Here is a 19119-nt window from a genome sequence, read left to right as displayed (position 1 = left end):
ACCTTTTCAGATTGGCAGGCGGTGACTAGTGGGGTACTGCAAGGCTCAGTGCTGGGACCCCAGTTGTTTACAATATATATTAATGATGTAGACGAGGGAATTAAATGCAGCATCTCCAAGTTTGCAGATGACACGAAGCTGGGCGGTGGTGTTAGCTGTGAGGAGGATGCTAAGAGGATGCAGGGTGACTTGGATAGGTTAGGTGAGTGGGAAAGCTCATGGCAGATGCAATTTAATGTGGATAAATGTGAGGTTATCCTCTTTGATTGCAAGAACAGGAAAACAGATTATTATCTGAATGGTGGCCGATTAGGAAAAGGGGAGATGCAACGAGACCTGGGTGTCATTGTACACCAGTCATTGAAGGTGGGCATGCAGGTACAGCAGGCGGTGAAAAAGGCAAATGGTATGTTGGCATTCATAGCAAGAGGATTCGAGTACAGGAGCAGGGAGGTTCTACTGCAGTTGTACAGGGCCCTGGTGAGACATCAGCTGGAGTATTGTGTGCAGTTTTGGTCCCCTAACCTGACGAAAGACATTCTTGCCATAGAGGGAGTACAAAGAAGGTTCACCAGATTGATTCCTGGGATGGCAGGACTTTCATATGAGGAAAGACTGGATTGACTAGGCTTATACTTGCTGGAATTTAGAAGATTGGGGGGGGGGGATCTTATTGAAACGTATAAAATTCTGAAGGGATTGGACAGGCTAGATGCAGGAAGATTGTTTCCGATGTTGGGGGAGTCCAGAACAAGGGATCACAGGTTAAGGATAAAGGGGAAGCCTTTTAGGACCGAGATGAGGAAAAACTTCTTCACACAAAGAGTGATGAATCTGTGGAATTCTCTGCCACAGGAAACAGTTGAGGCCAGTTCATTGGCTATATTTAAGAGGGAGTTAGATACGGCCCTTGTTGCTAAAGGGATCGGGGGTATGGAGAGAAAGCAGGTACAGGGTTCTGAGTTGGATGATCAGCTGTGAACATACTGAATGGTGGTGCAGACTCAAAGGGCCGAATGGCCTACTCCTGCACCTATTTTCTATGAAACATCTAAAGCCTGGCACTCGAAGGACCTCCTTCCTTTTCCTGTTTATGTCATTGGTACCAATATGTACCATGACCTCTGCCTGTTCTCCTTCCCACTTCAGGATATTGTGGATGCAATCAGAAACATCCTGGACCTTAACACCTGGGAGGCAAAGTACCATCCATGCTTCTTTCCTGCGTCCACAGTATCGCCTGTCTGACCCCCTAACTATAGAGGCTCCTTTCACTGCTGCCTTCCTCTTCCTTTTGCTACCCTTCTGAGCCACAGGGCCAGACCCTGCTAGAGACACGACCACTGCTGCTTCCTCCAGGTAGGCCATCCACCCCCCCCCCCCCCCCAGTACTCAAGCAGGAGTAGTTATTGTGAAGGGGTACAGCCACAGGGTGCTCTCTAGCCTCTGATTCCTGCCCTTTCCTCACTGTTACCCACTTCTGTCTCCCCAGACCCCGTTGTGACTACCTGCCTATAGCTCCTCTCTTTTACCTCCTCACTTTCCCTGACCAGATGAAGGTCATCGAGCTCCATCTCAGGTTCCCTAACATGGTTCCTAAGGAGCTGTAGCTTGATACACCTGGTGCAGATTTGGCCATCTGGGAGGCTGGGAGTCTCCAGGCCTTCCCACATCTGACACCAAGCATAGAACACCTGCCTCACAGACATTCTTCCTGTCTCTATTCTACACAGGCTGCCTACCTCACCTCGACCCGTTATCGCCAGAGTCCCGTTGAGCCAAAGCCTTCCTACTCTGTCTCACTCTACTTGGTTGCCTGCTCTATAAAGCTGTCTCCTTTTAAACTCTTCTCGCTGTTCTCACTGGCTGATGCCCACATGCTTGCACAGTCATGCCCTGATCAAACTGCTGAAGAAGATGTAAATTTTAGAAAACATGTAGAGGAAATTTACCAGAAGGATTTCAGCAATGTGACTTTAATTATGTTGATAGATTGGTGAATTAAGACTATAAAACCTAGGAGCAAAATTAGGACATTTAGCCCATCAATTCCGCTCCACCATTCAATCATGGCTGATCCTTTATTCCCCTCCTCAACCCCATTCCCTGGCCTTCTCCCTGTAACCTTTAATGCTGTGTCTAATCAAGAACCTAACAAGCTTTGCCTCAAATACACCGAATGACCTGGCCTCCACAGCTGCCTGTGGTAATAAGTTCCACAAATTCACCACTCTCTGGCTAAAGAAATTTTTCCTATCTCTGTTTTAAATGGATGTGTCTCTATCCTGAGGCTGTGCCCTTTTGTCCTAGATTCCCTCCATGGGAAACATCCTTTCCAAATCTACTCGGTCTGGATCTTTCAACATTTGAAAGGTATCAATGAGATCCTCCACCCCGCCCATCCTAAATTTTAGAACCAGAGCCCTCAAACATTCCTCATATGGTAACCATTTCATTCCCAGAATCATCCTTGTGAACCGCCTCTGGACCCTCTCTAATGCTAACACATCTTTTCTTAGTTGAGGAGCCCAAAACTGTTCACTATACTCAAGGTGAGGCCTCACTAGTGCCTTATAAAGGCCCGGCTTCACATTCCTGCTCTTGTATTCGAGCCCTCTTGAAATGAATGCTAACATTGCACTTGCCTTCCTCACCATTGACTCTACCTGCAAGTTACCCTTTAGGGTGTTCTGCACAAGGACTCCCATGGCCCTTTGTATCTTTGATTTTGGATTTAAATATAGTCTGCATATTTATTTCTACTACTGAAGTGCATGGCCATGTATTTCCAATATTGTATTTCATTTGCCACTTTCTTGCCTATTCTCCTAAACTGTCTTAAGTCCTTCCGCAGCCTACCTATTTTCTCAACACTACCTTCCTTTCCACCAGTCATCGTATCAATTGTAAACTTGGCAACAAAGCCATCAAGTTGGTAGTGTTCTCCTTGGAAGAGAAAAAAATGAAGATGAGTATTTCCCATTTGCGAAAGACTGAAAACCGGAAGTTGCAGAAGCCAGTGCTTTGCAGTAGAAATGAAAGTGATGAGAGGAATGTATTTTTATAATTCTGTATATGACATAAAATGAATATTGTACTACAAATTACAACAAGAAATAGGAAAGGCTTGCCAGAAGGGCAGTGTTATGATAATTGTGGGGGATGTTAACATGCGGGTGGATTGGGAAAATTGGGTCAGCACTGGATCTCAAGAGAGAGATTTTGTAGAATGTGTGCAAGACGACTTTTTAGAAGAGCTTGTTGTTGAGCCCACTAGGGGATCAGCTGTACTGGATTGGGAATTGTGTAATGAACCAGAGGTGATTAGGTGAAGGCACCTCTTAAACTAGATTTGCAGGAGAATGGGAACCAGAGTGCCAGAGTAGATAGTGGAATGGGGGTAAAAATAAATGATGTTAGTAGTTCATGCAAAGTCACAAATAGTAAGGTTTTGTGTGGTGGTAATAATCTTCTGAGGTGTGTATATTTCAATGTGAGGAGTATTATGGGAAAGGCAGATGAGCTGAGGGCCTGGATCGACACATGGAATTATGACATCGTAGCCATTACTGATAAAACTTGGCTACAGGAGGGGTAGGACTGGCAGCTCAATGTTCCAGGGTTCAGATGTTTCAGACGTGATAGAGGCAGAGAGATGAAGGGCGGGGGGGTGGCTTTGCTAGTCAGGGAAAATATTACAGCAGTGCTTCGGCAGGACAGCTTAGAGGGCTTGTCTACTGAGGCCATGTGGGTGGAGCTGAGAAGCGGGAAAGGTATGACCAGATTAATAGGATTGTATTAGAGACCACCCAATAGTCAGCAAGAATTGGAGGAGCAAATCTGCAGAGAGATAACAGACAACTGCAGGAGACAGAAAGTTGTGATTGTAGGGGATTTTAATTTTCCACACATTGATTGGGACTCCCATACTGTTAAAGGTCTAGATGGGTTAGAGTTTGTAAAATGTGTTCAGTAAAGTTTTCTAAATCAGTATATAGATGTACCAACTAGGGAGGATGCAATATTAGATCTTCTATTAGGAAATGAGTTAGTGCAGGTAACGGAAGTGTGTGTAGGGGAACGCTTTGGTTCCAGTGATCATAACGTCATTATTTTCAACTTGATCATGGATAAAGATAGATCTGGTCCTCGGGTTGAAGTTCTAAACTGAAAAAAGGCCAAATTTGAAGAAATGAGAAAGGATCTAAAAAGCGTAGATTGGGACAGGTTGTTCTTTGGCAAGAATGTGATTGGTAAGTGGGAGGCCTTCAAAGGAGAAATTTTGAGAGGGCACAGTTTGTATATTCCTGTCAGGGTTAAAGGCAAAATGAATAAGAATAAGGAACCTTGGTTCTCGAGGGATGTTGGAACTCTGATAAAGAAGAGACAGATGTATAACATGTATAGGCAACTGGGAGGAAAATAAGATATTTGAGTATAAAAAGAGTAAGAAAATACTTAAGAAAGAAATCAGGAGGGCTAAAAGACTTGAGGTTGCTTTAGCAGTCAGGTTGAGGATAATCCTAAGAGCTTCTACAGGTATGTTAAGAGCAAAATTGGTTCTCTTGAAAATCACAGTGGTCGGCTATGTATAGAACATGGAACAGTACAGCACATTACAGGCCCTTCGTTCTACAATGTTGTGCTGACCCTCAAACCCTGCCTCACATATAACCCCCCACCTTAAATTCCTCCATATACCTGTCCAGTAGTCTCTAAAACCTCACTAGTGTGTCTACCTCCACCACTGACTCAGGCGGTGCATTCCACGCACCAGCGACTCTCTGAGTGAAAAACCTTCCTCTAATATCCCCCTTGAACTTCCCTCCCCTCAACTTAAAGCCATGTCCTCTTGTACTGAGCAATGGTGCCCTGGGGAAGAGGCGCTGGCTGTCCACTCTGTGTATTCCTCTTAATATCTTGTACACCTCTATCATGTCTTCTCTCATCCTCCTCCTCTCCAAAGAGTAAAGCCCTAGCTCCCTTACTTTCTGATCATAATCCATACTCTCTAAACCAGGCAGCATCCAGGTAAATCTCCTCTGTACCCTTTCCAATGCTTCCACTTCCCATATAATGCTTCCCATATAGTGAGGCGACCAGAACTGGACATAGTACTCCAAGTGTGGCCTAACTAGAGTTTTATAGAGCTGCATCATTACATTGCATCTCTTAAACCCTATCCCTCGACTTATGAAAGCTAACATCTCATAAGCTTTCTTAATTACCCTATCTACCTGTGAGGCAACTGTACCAGCAGATCCCTCTGCTCCTCCACACTACCAAGAATCCTGCCATTTACTTTGTACTCTGCCTTGGAGTTTGTTCTTCCAAAGTGTACCAACTTACACTTCTCCGGGTTGAACTCCATCTGCCACGGCTCAGCCCACTCCTGCATCCTATCAATGTCTCTCTGCAGTCTTTGACAATCCTCTACACTATCTACAACACCACCAACCCTTGTGTCATCTGTAAACTTGCCAACCCACCCTTCTACTCCCACATCCAGGTCGTTAATAAAAATCATGAAAAGTAGAGGTCCCAGAACAGATCCTTGTGGCACACCACTTGTCACAACCCTCCAATCTGAATGTACTCCCTCCACCACAACCCTCTGCCTTCTGCAGGCAAGCCAATTCTGAATCCTCCTGGCCAAACTTCCCTGGATCCCATGCCTCCTGACTTTCTGAATAAGCCTACAATGTGGAACCTTGTCAAATGCCTTACTAAAATCCATGTAGATCACATCCACTGCACTACCCTCATCTATATGCCTGGTCACCTCCTCAAAGAACTCTGTCAGGCTTGTTAGGCACGATCTGCCCTTCACAAAGCCATGCTGACTGTCCCTGATCAGACCATGATTCTCTAAATGCCCATAGATCCTATCTCTAAGAATCTTTTCCAACAGCTTTCCCACCACAGACTTAAGGCTCACTGGTCTGTAATTACCTGGACTATCCCTACTACCTTTTTTGAACTTGGGGACAACATTTGCCTCCCTCCAATCCTCCAGTACCATTCCTCTGGACAACGAGGACATAAAGATCCTAGCCAGAGGCTCAGCAATCTCTTCCCTCGCCTCGTGGAGCAGCCTGGGGAATATTCCGTCAGGCCCCGGGGACTTATCCGCCCTAATGTATTTTAACAACCTCAACACCTCCTGTCCCTTAATATCAACATGCTCCAGAACATCAACCTCATTCATATTGTCCTCACTGTCATCAAGTTTCCCTCTCATTGGTGAATACCGAAGAGAAGTATTCATTGAGGACCTTGCTCACTTCCTCAGCCTCCAGGCACATCTTCCCACTTTTATCTCTAATCTGTGCTTCCTTTACTGCTGACATCCTTTTGTTCTTCACATAATTGAAGAATGCCTTGGGGTTTTCCTTTACCCTACTTGCCAAGGCCTTCTCATGCCCTCTTCTTGCTCTTCTCAGCCCCTTCTTAAGCTCCTTTCTTGCTACCTTATATTCCTCAATAGACGCATCTCTCTCTTGCTTCCGAAAGCTCATGTATGCTGCCTGCTTCCACCTGACTAGATTTTCCACTTCACTTGTCACCCATGGTTCCTTCACCCTACCATTCTTTATCTTCCTGACAGGGACAAATTTATCCCTAACATCCTGCAAAGGATTGTTAAACATCAACCACATGTCCATAGTACATTTCCCTGCGAAAACTTCATCCCAATTTACACCCGCAAGTTCTAGCATTATAGCCTCATAATTTGCCCTTCCCCAATTAAAAATTTTCCTGTCCTCTCTGATTCTATTCTTTTCCATGATAATGCTAGTGCCTAGGGAGCGGTGATCACTGTCCCCCATCACCCACTGACAGATCTGTGACCTGACCTGGTTCATTACCTAATACTAGATCTAGTATGGCGTTCCCCCGAGTAGGCCTGTCAACATACTGTGACAGGAATCTATCCTGGACACACTTAACAAACTCTGCCCCATCTAAACCCTTGGAACTGAACAAGTGCCAATCAATATTAGGGAAGTTAAAGTCACCCATGATAACAACCCTGTTATTTTTGTACCTTTCTAAAATCTGCCTCCCAATCTGCTACTCGGTATCTCTGCTGCTACCAGGAGGCCTATAGAATACCCCCAGTAGAGTAACTGCTCCCTTCCTGTTCCTGACTTCTACCCATACTGACTCAAAAGAGGATCCTGCTACATTATCCATCCTTTCTATTAGTATCCCTGACTAGTAATGCCACCCCTCCTCCTCTCTATACCTTTTAAAGCACTGAAATCCAGGAATATTGAGAATCCATTCCTGCTCTGGTGCCAGCCAGTCTCCATTATGGCCACTGCATCATAATTCCATGTATGTATCCAAGCTGACAGTTTATCACCTTTGTTCCTGATGCTTCTTGCATTGAAGTACACAACTTTAGCCCTTTTACCTTACTACCTTTACACCCTTTATCCTGCTTCTTTTTCATCAAAGCCTCTCTATATATTACATCTGGCTTTACTCCATGCACTTCTTTCACTGCTCTATCGCTCTGGGTCCCATCCCCCTTGCAAATTAGTTTAAACCCTCCCAAACTGTGCTAGCAAACCTATCTACAAGGATATTGCTCCCCCTCGAGTTCAGGTGCAACCTATCCAATCTGTACAGATCCCACCTTCCCCGGAAGAGATCCCAATGATCCAAAAATCTAAAACCCTGCGCCCTGCACCAACTCCTCAACCACGCATTCAACTGCCGTGTCCTCCAATTCTTACCATCACTGTCGCGTAGCACTGGCAGCAATCCTGAGAACGCCACCCTTGAGGTCCTGTTCTTCAGCCTTCTGCCTAGTTCCTGAAACTCACACTTCAGGACCTCATCCCTCTTCCTGCCTATGTCGTTGGTACCAACATGTATCACGACTTCTGGTTGCTTTTCTCCTCGTAACAGTATGTCATGCACCCGGTCAGAGACATCCCGGACCCTGGCACCTGAGAGGCAACAAACCATGCAGGTGTCCTTCTCACGTCCACAAAATCTCCTGTCTGCTCCCCTGACTATAGAGTCTCCAATGATGACAGCTCTCCTTTTCTCCATCCCATCCTTCTGTCCCACAGGGTCAGACTCAGTGCCAGAGGCCCTGCCATCATGGCTCACACCTGGTCGGTCATCCTCGCCAACAGCATCCAGGATGGTAAACTTATTATTCAGGGGAATGGCTACAGGGGTGCTCTGCACTACCTGTCTACTCTCCTTCGCTTTCCCCCCTCGGACTGCCACCCAATGACCTGCCTCCTGCAGCCTAGGTGTGACTACCTCCCTATGACTGTCTCATTCTCCCTTATGAGTCAAAGGTCATCTAGCTGCTGCTCCAGATTCCTCACATGGTTTTCCAGTTCGCCCAGCCGCAAGCACTTCTGGCAGATGTGACTCTGCGGGAGAGGGGAGTTCCCCCAAGACTGCCACATCTCTCAGGAGAGGCACATCACCATCTCAGGAGACATTGCAAAGACTAACTGGGAACAAACTCGTCCTCCGCCTCTTCTCGTCAAAGCCTCAAATCTCCACTCCTTCACTGGCCCACTCACTCACTGGCCGCTTTCCACACGGTTTCCACAGGTCCGGAACCAAAAGAAATGGAAGAGATATTAAATGGGTTTTTTGCATCAGTATTTACTAAGGAAACTGGAATGGAGTCTATGGAAACAAAGCAAACAAGTAGGGAGGTCACGGAACTTATACAGATCGAAAAGGAGGAGGTGCTTGCTGTCGAGGCAAATCAGTGTAGATAAATCCCCAGGACCTGACAGGGTATTCCCTCGGACCTTGAAGGAGACTAGTGTTGAAATTGCAGGAGCCCTGGCAGAAATATTTAAAGTGTCGATATCCACGGGTCAGGTGTGGAATTTTTTGCCACGGGCAGCAGTGGAGGTCAAGTCATTGGGTGTATTTAAGGCAGAGATTGATAAATATCTGAATAGCCAGGGCATCAAAGGTTATGGTGAGAATGCGGGGGAGTGGGACTAAATGGGAGAATGGATCAGCTCATGATAAAATGGCGGAGCAGACTCGATGGGCTGAATGGCTGACTTCTGCTCCTTTGTCTTATGGTCTTATTTTGTTTAATTCCAGATCCTGAAGGTTCGTCAAGCAGATGTCACAAGAGAAACTGTCCAAAAGAGTGTCTGTGTGCTCAGTAGGCTGGTAATTCACTACTTATTTTCAAATACACTTCAAATGCATTTTATTTAATAAAATAAATACAAAATTTTGGGAAGCAATGGGGAGAAAATGCCATTTCTTTGAACATTTTGTTCGATGTCTGGCTTGAAAGTAATAATGAAGCTTTTAAGATATTCAGCAGACTTAATTTTATATTTCCATTTATTTTTTAAAAATATATTTCTATTGAAGGAATGACACAATACAGAATACATAATGGTTTACATTTCCTCCATTTTGCTTTTATATCTTACCCCTAAACAAACCTCCCCTCACCCCCCCCCCCCCACCCCCAGAACATACCATGGCAGCTAATGTATTTGCAATACAACAATTCACAAATGCAAGTACGGACATTTCATAGCCACACACTACTTGTCATCCCCACACTACTTCAAGACGAAGGCTCACACACATCCAAAACTATATTTCTATAACTTTTCTGTTACAATCCATTAAGTGAAATGGTAGCTTGCTTATGGACTACTGCAAAGCAATTCTTATCTAATGAAAAGGATTTGTTACAGTTCCTCAGAAGCAAACAAAAAACAGTAGACCTTTAGAAATAGATTCAGAATTAGGGTTGCCCGTGGATTGTAGAGAAAGAGCATTCTGCCTGGAATTCAGTGACAAGTGGTGTTCTGCAGGGATCTGTTTGGGGACCCCGTTCTTTGTGATTTTTATCGAACACTTCTATGAGAAGCTGGAAGACTGGTTAATAAGTCTGCAGATAACATGAATTTTGGTGGTGTTGTCGATAGTGTAGAAGGTTGTCATGCAATGGTATAGAAACGATGCAGAGCTATGCTGAGAAGTGGCCAATGAAGTTCAATGTGAAAATGTGTGAAGTGATTTACTTTGGAAAGCTGAATTGTGTTGGCCTACTGCATCTCCTTTGTCGATCCTGCTTGTAATTTCCTCAAAAAATTGCAGTAGGTTAGTCAGCCAGGACTTTTTTTTCCAGGAAATCATGCTGGCGTTGGCCTATCTTGTCATGCGCCTCCAGGTATTCTGTAATCTCATCCCTAACAATCGATTCCAACAACTTCCCAACCACTGATGTCAGGCTAACAGGTCTATAGTTTCCTTTCTGCTGCCTTCCACCCTTCTTAAATAGAGTAACATTTGCAATTTTCCAGTCATTTGGTAAAATGTCAGAATCTATTGATTCTTGAAGGATCATTGTTAATGCCTCCTTAATTTCTCCATATACTTCCTTCAGAACCTGAGGGTGCATCTCATCAGGTCCAGGAGATTTATCCACCCTCAGACCATTAAGCTTCCTGAGCACCTTCTCAGCCATAATTTTCACTGCACAAACTTCACTTCCCTGACACTCTTGAATGTCTGGTATACTGCAGACGTCTTCAACTGTGAAGACTGGTGCAAGATACACATTCAGTTCCTCTCCATTCTCTGCATCTTTCATTACAATATCTCCAGCGTAATTTTCTATTGGTCCTATATCTACCCTCAACTCTCTTTTATCCTTGAAATAGTTAAAAAAGCTTTTAGTATCTTCTTTGATATTAGTAATCAGCTTCCTTTCATAATTCTTCTTTTCCTTCCTAATGACCTTCTTAGCTTCCTCTGAAAATTTTTAAAAGCTTCCCAATCCGTTATCTTCCCACTAACTTTACCTTCCCTTTATGCCCTCTCTTTTGCTTTTACTTTGGCTCTGACTTCATTTATCAGCCATTCGAAAATTCCTTATTTGGAATATATATCTTGAACTTCCCTCATTTTTCACAGAAACTCCAGCAATTGCTGTTCTGCTGTCCTTCCTGCTGGTGTCCCTTTCCAGTCAACCTTGGCCAGTTTTCCTCTCATGCCATTGTAATTTTCTTTATTTCACTGAAATACCGACACATTGGAATTTAGTTTCGCCTTCTCAAATTTCAAAATGACCTCAATCATACCGTGATCACTCTTTAATGAGGGTTAGAAACATAAAAAACCTAAAGTACAATACAGGCCCTTTGGCCCACGATGCTGTACCGAACATATCCTTACTTTAGAAAAGGCTGCTAGTGAACTGCTGGTTTTTCAGAGCAAAGGGAGTTTTTTGCTTCTCGGGTTAAAGAGAGGTGGGACTGTGCATGTGCATGATACCAGCCAATAGAGCGCGAAAGGTTTAAAAAGAAGATCGCCGTATCCAGTGGGCAGCGTCGTGGGCAACGGAGTAAGGGGCAGCATAATGGTAGGGCTTTGGCTCAACGGGTTCAAGCGGTAACGGGACGAGGCAAAGTAGGCAGTATGTGTGTGAGGCTAGTTTTCTGTGCTCAGTGTCAGAATTGGGGGGTCCTGGAATATCCCAGCCTCCCGGACGGCCATATTTCCACCAGGTGTGTTGAGCTGCAGCTCCTGAGGATCTGAGTTAGAGAACTGGAGATGCAGCTCGATGACCTTCGCCTAGTCAGGGAGAGCAAGGAGGATGATAGAGAGGAGTTATAGGCAGATGGTCACACTGGGGCCATGGGAGACAGACGTGGGTCACAGACCGAAGAGGGAAGGGGAAGATTCAGGTACTAGAGAGTACCCCTTTACAAAATGTACTCCTGTTTGAGTACTGTTGGGGGGGCAGCCTACCTGGGGGAAGCGGTAATGGCCAAGCCTCTGGCATAGAGTCTGGCCCTGTGGCTCAGAAGGGTAGGGGAAGGAAGAGGAAGGCAGTAGTGATAGGGAACTCTAATGTTACGGGATCAGACAGGCGATTCTGTGGACGCAGAAAAGAAACTCGGATGGTAGTTTGCCTCCCAGGTGCCAGGGTCCAGGATGTTTTGGATCGCGTCCAAGATATCTTGCGATGGGAGGGAGAACAGCCAGAGTTCGTAGTACATATTGGTACCAGTGACAGAGGTCCTGAAAAAAGACCACAGGGAATCAGGAAGGAAGTTCAGAAGCAGGACCGCAAAGGTAGTAATCTCAGGATTACTGCCTGTGCCATGTGACAGTGAGAATAGGACTAGGATGAGGTGGAGGATAAATGTGTGGCTGAGGATTGGAGCAGGGGGCAGGGATTCAGATTTCTTGGATCATTAGGACCTCTTTTGAGGCAGGTGTGACCTGTACAAAAAGGATGGGTTGCACTTGAATCCCAGGGGGACCAATATCCTGGCAGGGAGGTTTGCTAAGCCTACTGGGGAGAGTTTAAGCTGGAATTGTTGGGGGTTGGGAACCGAACTGAAGAGACTGGGGAAGAGGAGGTTGGCTCACAAATAGAGAAAGCTTGTAGACAGTGTGAGAGGGAAGATATGCAGGTGATAAAGAAGGGACGCGCTCAGACCGAAACCTTGAGATGTGTCTATTTTAATGCAGGGAGTGTTATGAACAAAGCTGATGAGCTTAGAGCGTGGATCAGTACGGAGATATGATGTGGTGGCCATTATGGAGACTTGGATGGCTCAGGGACAGGATTGGTTACTTCGAGTGCCGGGTTTTAGATGTTTCAGGAAGTTCAGGGAGGGAGGCAGAAGAGGTGGGGGCGTGACACTGTTGATCAGAGATAGTGTCACAGCTGCAGTAAAGGTGGATGCCATGGAGGGATTGTCTGCGGAGTCTCTGTGGGTGGAGGTTAGGAACAGGAAGGGGTCAATAACTTTACTGTTTTTTTATAGGCTGCCTAATAATAACAGGGATATTGAGAAGCAGATAAGGAAACAGATCCTGGAAAGGTGTAATAGTAACAGTTGTCGTAATGGGAGATTTTAATTTCCCAAATATCGATTGGCATACCCTAGAGCAAGGGGTTTAGATGGGGTGGAGTTTGTTAGGTGTGTTCAGGAAGGTTTCTTGACACAGTATGCAGATTAGCCTCCAAGAGGAGAGGCTGTACTAGATTTGGTATTGGGAAATGAACCTGGTCAGGTATCAGATCTCTCAGTGGGAGAGCATTTTGGAGATAGTGATCAAAAGAGAGGTCATGTTGCAACTCCACAAACCTCTGGTGATACCACACTTAGAGTATTGTGTTCAGTTCTGGTCACCTCATTATAGGAAGGATGTGGAAGCTATGGAGAGGGTGTAGAGGAGATTTACCAGGATGTTACCTGGATTGGAAAACATGTCTTATGAGTCAAGGTTAGCAGAGCTGGGACTTTTCTCTTTGGAGTATAGAAGGATGAGAGGGGACTTGATAGAGGTCTACAAGATTATGAGAGGCGTAGATAGGGTGGATAGTCAGTACCTGTTTCCCAGCGTACTAATAGCAAACACCAGAGGGCGTAGGTACAAAATTAAGGGAGGGAAGTTTAGGGGAGACATCAGGGGTAAGTTTTTTTAAATTTTTTGTCAACAGCCCTTAGAGTTTCGATGAATAATGTCTGAATGATTCAAGTAAAGTCTGAGTCCAGAAAAAGTAATTTTACTAGGAGAAGTACTTATCCACCATTTTAGGAGGTCTGATCGGGTTCCAAAGATGGCTGGATAGCCGGAAGACTTACTATGGTAATATAATGCTTCAGCTTCCTTGGCTGACTTAAACCATTTGTATTTCCCAGTGTTAAGTTTGATTCGTAGATCAGCAGGGGAACGAAGCGAAGGTTTAAAACCACGATCAAAAAGCACTTTCATTGCGCCTTTAAACTCAGTGCGCATCTTTAAGGTCTGGGGTGCAAAATCTTCCACAAAGCGAATGGTTGTATCCTGGAAAATAAAAGAACCTCTGCGACGTGCCTCTACGATCAGACGGTGTTTTACCTGGTATTGATGGAAGCACAAGATTACTGGTCGCGGGCGGTTGCCCAGAATTCCGGCGGGAACATGGACCCGGTGTGCCCGTTCGAGCTCAGGCGGGTTCGGGAGCAAATCTTTCCCGAATATCTCACAGAGAAACTCGGCGAAAAACTTCACTGTTGATCCCTGTTCGGTGGCCTCTGGCAGTCCAAGAATTCTAAGATTGCAGCGTCTGCTGCGATTTTCGAGATCCATCGTTTTGAAAAGGAGTTTGTTACACTTTTCCTCCAAGCTGGAACAGAGAGTCTCCAAGTATCGAACACGACTTTCTAAATCTTCAGAAGTTGAATTGATGCGGGATAAGTGTTGGGCATGTTTGCCCACCTTGTCGTTGATTTGATCAAGTTTGTCCTCCAACCGTTTGAAAGCGGTTTTAAATTCCTTTAAAATTTCTTCTCGGAGCTGACCGAGTGCAGCCAGGGTCTCGTCTGAGAGAGCCAGAGCTTCCTTTCTCCCGGATTTAGAGCTCTTGCTAGACATTGTAAGTTAGAGGTGTTCACAGGCAAGTAAGAGGTACCGAAAAAGTTCCCGACTATGGTTTAAAAAATGGAGACATTTAGTGCAAAGATAGCGACAGTAACGGAACAAAAGTTCGGAGGAGCTAAGCAATCGCCATCTTACCGGAAGTCCCAGTTTTTTTTTTATTTTTTAAAAACACAGAAGGTTATGGGTGCCTGGAATGACCAGGGATGGTGGTGGGCTAAAACATTAGGGTATTTATGAGCCTCTTGGACAGGCACATGGATGAAAGAAAAATAGAGGGTTATGGGGTAGTGTGGGTTTAGTACTTTTTTGGAATATATGGGTTGGCACAACATCGAGGGTCGCAGGGCCTGTACTGTGCTGTAGTAATCTAGTGTCTTCTAGTCATAATTCTATCTCCTTTACAATAGCATTGGAGAGAGATAGGAACAGATAAGTTAGAAAAGTGTTTAATTGGAGTAAGGGGAATTAGGAGGCTATCGGACAGGAAATTGGAGGCTTAAATTGGAAACAGATGTTCTCAGGGAAATGTACGGAAGAAACGTGGCAAATTTTCAGGAGTTATTTGTGTAGAGTTCTGTATAGGTATGTTCCAATGAGACAGGGAAGTTATGGTAGGGTACACAAGCCGTGATGTACAAAGGCTGTGATAAATCTAGTCAAGAACAAATGAAAAGCTTTCAAAAGGTTCAGAGAGCAAGGTAATGTTAGAGATCTAGAACATTATAAGGCTACTAGGAAGGATCTTAAGAAGGAATTTAGGAGAGCAAGAAGGGGCCATGAGAAGACCTTGGCAGGCAGAATTAAAGAAACCCCCAAGGCATTCCACAAGTATGTGAAGAGCAAGAGGATAAGACGTTGAAGAATATGACCTATCGAGTGTGACAGTGGGAAAGTGTGTATGGAACCGGAGGAGATAGCGGAGGTACTTAGTGAATACTTCAGTATCCACTTTGGAAAAGGATATTAGTAATTGTAGCGATGACTTGCAGCAGACTGAAAAGTTTGAGCATTTAGATATTAAGGAAGAGGATGTGCTGGAGCTTTTGGAAAGCATCAAGTTGGATAAGTCGCTGGGACAAAACGTACCCCAGGCTACTGTGGGAGGTGAGGGAGGAGATTGCTGAGCCACTGGTAATGATCTTTGCATCATCAATGGGGACGAGAGAGGTTCTGGAGGATTGCGGATGTTGTCCCTTTATTCAAGAAAGGGAGTAGAGATAGTCCAGGAAATTATAGACCAGTGAGTCTTACCTCAGTTGTCTGTAAGTTGATGGAGAAAATCCCGAGAGGCAGGATTTATGAACATATGGAGAGGTATGATATGATTAGGAGTAGTCAGCATGGCTTTGTAAAGTGCAGGTTGTGCCATGCGAGCCTGATTGAATTTTGTGAGGATGTGACTAAACACATTCATGATGTAACCCCCTGGGTCGCCTCAGGCTCGCTCAGCTCGTTCCCATCTAGGGGAGCAGCCTTCGGCCCCGCCAAACTGGGTAATCAGCTGGTGTGGATGCTGTGTGATGTCCCCGCCTTGCCCAAAAACAGACAGTACACCATATGCGATTAAATGAGTACAATTTATAAAGGTTACTATAACTAAGTGATTAATAATGATACAGTATATATGAAGAAAAAAATAAAGAAAAGGTGCCAAACTTATCAAAGTCAAAACCACTTCACGCACAACCGTTGGAGCTCAATTACTGAAGTCTTCTGGCCGCCATTCGATCCCCTCCGAACTCCTCGACTCGCAGCTTAGGACCATCCTAAGAGGTCAACCAAGCACATCTAGCTTCATCTCCTCTCCTCAGAGTACCTCCTGGCCTCGGACCCCCGCTTGGGGTCCATTCCTCACCCAGTTTACAGCATCGCGTCCTCTCTCTCTCACCCCCTCGCGCCGAACTGCCCAAAAGCCCGCCATCAATAGCTTACAGACTCAGAAGAAAGAACAACATTAATCCCAGTTGGTTTACAAAGGAATACAATTTTCGTTATCGGTAAATTTTAACCCAAACAAGCTTCCAGCACTCTCTCGCAACAAAGAAGCATTCCTACTTTTAACAAAACAAAAAAGCCGTTTTGATTACATACACTGTAACAAAGAAAAAAGAAGAACCCCTCTTTACAATGAATTAAGAGCAATAATGTAGTCTATTTGGATTTCAGCAAGGCATTTGATAAGGTACCCCATGAAAGGCTTATTGAGATAGTAAAGAGGCATGGGATCCAAGGGATCATTGCTTTGTGGATCCAGAACTGGCTTGCCCACAGAAGGCAACGAATGGTTGTAGACGGGTCATATTCTGCATGGAGGTCTGTCACCAGTGGAGTGCCTCAGTGATCTGTTCTGGAACCGTTACTCTTCGTGATTTTTATAAATGACCTGGATGAGAAAGTGACAGACAGACAGACGTACTTTATTGACCTTGAGGGAAACTGGGTTTCGTTACAGTTACACCAACCAAGAATAGTGTAGAAATATAGCAATATAAAACCATAAATAATAATAAGTAAATTATGCCAAGTGGAATCCAGGACCAGCCTATTGACTCAGGGTGTCAGGGAGGAGTTGTAAAGTTTGATGGCCATAGGCAGGAATGACTTCCTATGACGCTCAGTGTTGCATCTCGGTGGAATGAGTCTCTGGCTGAATGTACTCCTGTGCCTAACCAGTACATTATGGAGTGGATGGGAGATATTGTCCAAGATGGCATCCAACTTGGACAGCATCCAAGTGGAGGGATTGGTTAGTAAGTTTGCTGATCACACAAAGGTGTTGGAGGGCTGAGAAGTGGCAGATGGAGCTCAACCCAGATAAGTGTGAAGTGGTTCATTTTGGTAGGTCAAATATAATGGCAGAATATAGTAGTAATGGTAAGACTCTTGGCAGTGTGGAGGATCAGAGGGATCTTGGGGTCCGAGTCCATAGGATGCTCAAAGCAGCTGCACAAGTTGACTCTGTGGTTAAGAAGTCATATGGTGTATTGGCCTTCATCAATCATGGAATTGAATTTAGGAGCCGAGAGGCAATGTTGCAGGTATTTAGGACCCTGGTCAGACCTCACTTGGAGTACTGTTCTCAGCTCTTGTCGCCTCACTATAGGAAGAATGTGGAAGCCATAGAAAGGGTGCAGAGGAGATTTGCAAGGATGTTGCCTGGATTGTGGAGCATGCCTTATGAGAATAGGTTGAGTGAATTCCTTTTCTCCTCGGAGCGAAGGAGGATGAGAGGTGAACTAATAGAGGTGTACAAGATGATGAGGCATTGATCGTGTGGATAGTCAGAGGCTTTTTCCCAGGGTTGAAATGGTTTCCACAAAAGGATACAGGTTTTAGGTGCTGGGGAGTAGGTACAGAGGAGATGTGAGGGGTAGGTTTTCTTTACTCAGAGTCGTGAGTGCGTATAATGGGCTGCTGGGAAAGGTAGTGGAGGCAGAAATGATAGGGTCTTTTAAGAGGCTTTTAGGTAGGTACATGGAACAGTAAAATAGAGGGGGTATAGGTAAGCCTAGTAATTTCTAAGGTAGGGACATGTTCGGCACAACTTTGTGGCCAAAGGACCTGTTTTTTTATGATTCCAATTTTCTAAATTATCTAGGGCTACCCATAGCTGTCTATTTTTCTAAGTTCCATGTACTTATCCAGGAGTCTCTTTAAAGACCCTAACTTACCTGCCTCCACCATTGTTGCCGGCAGCCCATTGCAAGCGCTCGCCACTCTGCGTAAAAAAAATCTTACCCCTAGCATCTCCTCTGTACCTACTTACAAGCACCTTAAAACTGTTAGCCATTGGTCTATAATTTCCTGGGTGTCTCTACTCCCTTTCCTAAATAAAGGAACAACATTCGCTACCCTCCAATCCTCCGAACCTCTCCCATCCCATTGATGATGCAAAGATCATTGCCAGAGGTTCAGCAATCTCCTCCCTCGCCTTCCACAGTAGCCTGGGGTGTATCTTATCTGGTCCTGGCGACTTATCCAACGATGCTTTCCAAAAGCTCCAGCACAGCCTCTTTCTTAATATCTGCATGCTCAAGCTTTTCAGTCTTCTGAAAGTCATCAATACGTTCACCAAGATCCTTTTCCATAGTGAATACTGAAGTAAAGTATTCATTAAGCACCTCTGCTATTTGCTCCAGTTCCTTACACACTTTCCCAATGTCACACTTGATACGTCCTATTCTTTCACGTCTTATCCTCTTGCTCTTCACATATAGGCAGTCCCCGGGTTACGAACGAGTTCTGTTCCCGAGTCTGTCTTTAAGTCGGATTTCTATGCAAGTCAGAACAGGTGCATCCGATATTATTTAGAGTCAGGCAGTCAAACATTTGTCTTAGTATAGAGTATATATTTTACCTTTCTATGCATATAAAACGCTTAAGAAACGTATAACCATATAACAATTACAGCATGGAAACAGGCCATCTCGGCCCTTCTAGTCCGTGCCGAATGCTTAATCTCACCTAATCCCACTGACACACGCTCAGCCCATAACCCTCCATTCCTTTCCTGTCCATATACCTATCCAGTTTTACTTAAAATGACAATACTGAACCTGCCTCTACAACTTCTACTGGAAGCTCATTTCGCACAGTTACCTCTCTCTGAGTAAAGAAGTTCCGTCTTATGTTACCCTTAAACTTTTGCCCCCTAAGTCTCAGCTCATGTCCTCTTGTTTGAATCTCCCCTACTCTCAATGGAAAAAG

The 19119-nt window shown here is 44.8% G+C and overlaps 1 protein-coding gene across 3 annotated transcripts in view; it reads left to right on the top strand.

The window, feature by feature from the left end:
- avl9 (AVL9 homolog (S. cerevisiase)) overlaps window positions 1-19119 on the top strand; it is a 274023-nt gene that overhangs the window by 46228 nt on the left and 208676 nt on the right. For all 3 annotated transcript variants that reach the window (XM_059985379.1, XM_059985385.1, XM_059985374.1), the window contains exon 4: window positions 9103-9174. In XM_059985379.1, coding sequence (XP_059841362.1) covers window positions 9103-9174 — 72 coding nt within the window. The remainder of the gene's footprint in view (window positions 1-9102; window positions 9175-19119) is intronic.

The sequence above is a fragment of the Hypanus sabinus genome, chromosome 1, assembly GCF_030144855.1.
Source record: "Hypanus sabinus isolate sHypSab1 chromosome 1, sHypSab1.hap1, whole genome shotgun sequence".
Lineage (NCBI taxonomy): Eukaryota > Metazoa > Chordata > Chondrichthyes > Myliobatiformes > Dasyatidae > Hypanus > Hypanus sabinus.
This window is presented reverse-complemented; position numbering and strand designations above follow the sequence as displayed.